Below are 4018 nucleotides of genomic sequence, written 5' to 3' on the forward strand. Positions count from 1 at the left end.
TATAGGTTCTTGGCGCTGAATCCCAGACTGGAGTGGTGCCCGATTACCCACCTGCTTCTGGAGACTGTGCCACTCTCGATTCCTCTCTCTTCAGCCATGACCTGTGGTGCCCAGATCTGATGTCATCTGCGGCTGGCCGGCCTCAGAGTTGGGATGAGGGAGCCAGGAAATGAAGGTGGCTGAGACTACTAGCCATTCTAGGAGTGATGCGAGAGAAAGGAGTAAAGCAAAAGGGACCGGAAAGTTCAGGAACCAAGGCCCAAATCCTGTCTTGAATACTAGACCCTCGTTGAGGTTATGAAATTCCAGCAGATGAGAAACTCAAGCCCCTGATGCCTTAATCTCATCCAAGGAGGTAGACTTGCAGGCTTGTATTCTCGCAGAGGTGTGTACTTCACAGAGTGAAGTAGCTCCAGAATATAGGAATTATCCTGGGGCGTAATGGAAGCATAAAGGTAAAGGTTCCCTTGCTCGAAAGCCAGTCGAATCCGACTCTAGGGTTGCGGTGCTCATCTCCACATGACATTTCCATGGTCATGTGGCCGGCATGACTAGACATCGAGGCGCACGGAACGCTGTTACCTTCCCACCGAAGTGGTACCTATTTATCTACTTGCAATTTCTTGCTTTTGAACTGCTAGGTTGGCAGGAGCTGGAACTAGAGACGGGAGCTCACTCCGTCATGCGGCACACTCGGGTCTCGAACTGCTGAACTACTGACCTTCCACAGCCTGCAGTTCAGCGTCTTAACCGCTTGAGCCACCGCAGCTCTCTTAAGCATTATGATTAGGGCTGCCATTCATCCGCTCGGGGTGGGGGATTCCCCACTGTCTCTGGTGAGGGGGAAATGGTGGGAAGTGGGGGGAATGTTAGCAACATCCTGATGAGCTGATACCACTCCCCAGGCTTCCAAAAGTCTCCAAGTTTTGTGCATAGAGATTTGCCCAAATGCCTGAGCATCCCCAGGAGTGATGTCAGTATGTCACTGGCAACGTTTCCAGCAATGTCATTACATTGCTGGGAAGGCCCTCCCCCCCGCCACCAGTAAGTTCCCCTATTGGTTGCCAGGCCCTGTCTGGTGTCTCTAATTCCTATGGATTCTTTTGTTGTTCTTATTGTTGTTGTTCAGTCACACAGTTGACCCCATGGACCACATCATGCCAGGCCCTCCTGTCTTCCGTCATCCTCTGGAGTTTGCTTAAGTTCATGTTCATTGCATTGATAACACCAGGGGTCTTGTTGTAGAAAAAGAGCTGCCGGAGCTCATTAGCATAACTCATTAGCATAACTTATTTGCATATGCCACGCCCCCTGACATCACCGGAAGTGACAGAAGGCCACACCCCCTGACATCACCGGAAGTGTGTCAGAAGGCCCGGCTACTTACCCTCCTGCTTCATCCTCATTCCCAAACGGAATGAGGATCGAAGCAGAGGGTGGGGTAAAGAAGGGGGCGGGGCTTCACCACGTGACCGCCCCGCCCCCTAGAGGTTCTCTTCCGGAGCTCCGTACCTGAGAGCTCCCCCCCGACTAGAGCCCTGGATAACACTATCTAACCATATTGTTCTTTGCAGTATCGGACTTTCCTTTCACCATCAGGCAAATCCACAGCTGGGCATCCTTTCGGCTTTGGCCCAGCCGCTTCACTCTTTCTGGGGTTACTTGTACTTGCCCTCTGCTCTTCCCCAGTAGCATATTGGACACCTTCCGACCTGAGGGGCTCATCTTCCGGCGTCATATCTTGTAGCCTTTTGTTACTGTCCATGGGGCTTTCCTTGGCAAAGATCCTGGAGTGGGCTGCCAGTTCCTTCTCCAGTGAATCACATTTTGTCTGAGTTCTCCACTGTGGCCTATCCATCCTGGGTGGCCCTCCACGGCATAGCCCACAGCCTCATCGAACCATGCAAGCCCCCTCGCCACATCAAGGCAGTGATCCATGAGAGAGATTATGGATTCAGGGAAGCATAACAACATTTAAAAAGCCATGCTGGATCAGAGCAGTGGTCCATCTAACCCAGCATCTTGTTTCACATACCGGCCAATAGGCAGCCCTCGAGGACAAACAAATGGGGCATAGAGGCCAAGGCCTTTCCCTGATGTTAGTGCTGCGATTCAGAGGTTTACTACCTCTGGATGTGGAGGTTCTCGTTAATCTCCATGGCTAGTAGTTGTCGGATGGAGAGCCCTTCAGGGAGGCAGGAGACTCCCAGCCATTGATTGCACTCAGCAGGGGTCATTTTGTGGAAAAAGAGGTGCCGGAGCTCATTAGCATAACTCATTTGCATATGCCACACCCCCTGACATCACCGGAAGTGTGTCAGAAGGCAACACCCACTGCTCAGGCTCCACTGGACTGTTTTGGATTGCTAGCTATGGGGGATGGGGGGACGTGCAGATCTGTCCTCACAGAGGAGGGAGAGCTTGTACCTGAAGGCGGGGGGGGGGGCCCTCTGCATCTTACCTGGCTGCTTCTTGTGGCCCGACCGAGGGGGGCAGGGCTTGTTGCATGTGCCCGCCCCCTGGGCTCCTTACTGCCGGAGCTCCGCTCCTGTGCGCTCCTGCAGGAAATGACCCCTGGCACTCAGACAGACAAGTGGTGTATCATGCCCCTGGCTGGTTGCCAGACATGGCTGGTGGGAATGCGTTTGGCTGGATGGGGGACTGTTTCATATGGGCCTGCCCTAATCTGTAGGAAAGCATGGAGTTCTTTAAAGAATGAGAGCGCCTCATGGTGGAGGTTGCATGAATTCTGTTTGTGGTTTTCAACTCTGGACTCTTTCTGCTTCCAGGGCACGTGTTCAACATGCCTCACGACAACGTGAAGGTCTGCGAAGAGGTCTTTGGGAAGCTGAAGACCAATCACATGATGTCGCCCACTCTCATACAGATCGACCGCACCAACCCTTGGTCGGCCTGCAGTGCGGCCATCATCACAGACTTCTTGGACAGCGGGCACGGTGAGTGTGGGGATGGGGTGCCGCCGATACAGGAAAGGTGCATGGGGGGGGTGAGGGGCAAGGCAGAGAGAGAGCAATTTGGGTGGAAGAGCTGCGTGGCATGAATTACTGGGCGGTCATAAGGATGGACTAAACACCCCAGGCCTGGGTGTATGTGGCTTCAGTCACAGAGGAGGGAAAAGAGAGAAGTGTTCTACCAGGCCCCAAAGTGGTACTATGTGAATGACTATGCCTGCAGAATGTGAACATGACCCTAGTTGCCTCTTTGGCTGCCACCCCGTGGTGCCCTCCTCTCTTCCTGGTTTCTACTTGGTTAAGGTGGCCAGAAATGGCAGCGAGCTCTGTCTTGTAGGATTCCCCAGGTTAAAGAGTTGCTGTTGAACTGTTGAACTGACCAGATGGAATGTCAAGGTGAATTTGAAGATGGGATTCACAAGAATGTTGGTAACACAATACTAAAAGTTTTCAGGAGGATTCCATGTGGAGATTGGTGAACTCAGGCCCCGGTCACACGGGTGGGGGGGAAAGCACGGCGAAAGCGCGGCTTTTCTGAGCCGCAGCAAAATAGACACGTGGCGGTGGGATCAGACAGATCCCCTGAGCCGCCGTGCAGTTGCTCCCCGGCACAATCAGATGCTGGGGGGGGAAGCCACGGGACGGAGAGCGAGGCAGCCGGCTGCACATGTGCGCGCATGCGCAGTTTGGCCAAGAACCTCAAATGCTGTGGAAGATGGGCATGCCGGCGATCCCACGGCCGCCCTTGCTGCGGAGCTTCAGGTAGGTAGTACTCTTTTCTAGGTTCTTTTTTGCTATGCGTTTCCCCCTGGAAAGGACGGATCGGGGACGGGTGTGCTCCGCTTCCCAGATGTTGCGGTGTGATCACGCCCGTTTGATGCGCCCCCGATCCGTCCCTCTTGCGGGGCAAAACCTCCAGTGTGACCGGAGCCTTTAGAATCTGGGCCTGTCAGAGTCCGTTTTTAGGTTTGTAGGATACTCAAGAAGAGAACAAATAGTTTGTGATAATGACTTATGTTTATTAGAGCCAGTTTGGTGTAGTGGTT

At 53.4% G+C, this 4018-nt stretch overlaps 1 protein-coding gene across 1 annotated transcript in view; it reads left to right on the forward strand.

The window, feature by feature from the left end:
* The window catches only part of ADAMTS15 (ADAM metallopeptidase with thrombospondin type 1 motif 15), a 66113-nt gene that overhangs the window by 43777 nt on the left and 18318 nt on the right, over positions 1 to 4018 (forward strand). The window contains exon 3 of the mRNA XM_015426500.1: positions 2790 to 2974. Within this exon, the coding sequence (XP_015281986.1) occupies positions 2790 to 2974 (185 nt within the window). The remainder of the gene's footprint in view (positions 1 to 2789; positions 2975 to 4018) is intronic.

This window comes from Gekko japonicus, unplaced genomic scaffold (genome assembly GCF_001447785.1).
Source record: "Gekko japonicus isolate JY-2015 unplaced genomic scaffold, Gekko_japonicus_V1.1 scaffold177, whole genome shotgun sequence".
In the NCBI taxonomy this organism is placed as follows: domain Eukaryota; kingdom Metazoa; phylum Chordata; class Lepidosauria; order Squamata; family Gekkonidae; genus Gekko; species Gekko japonicus.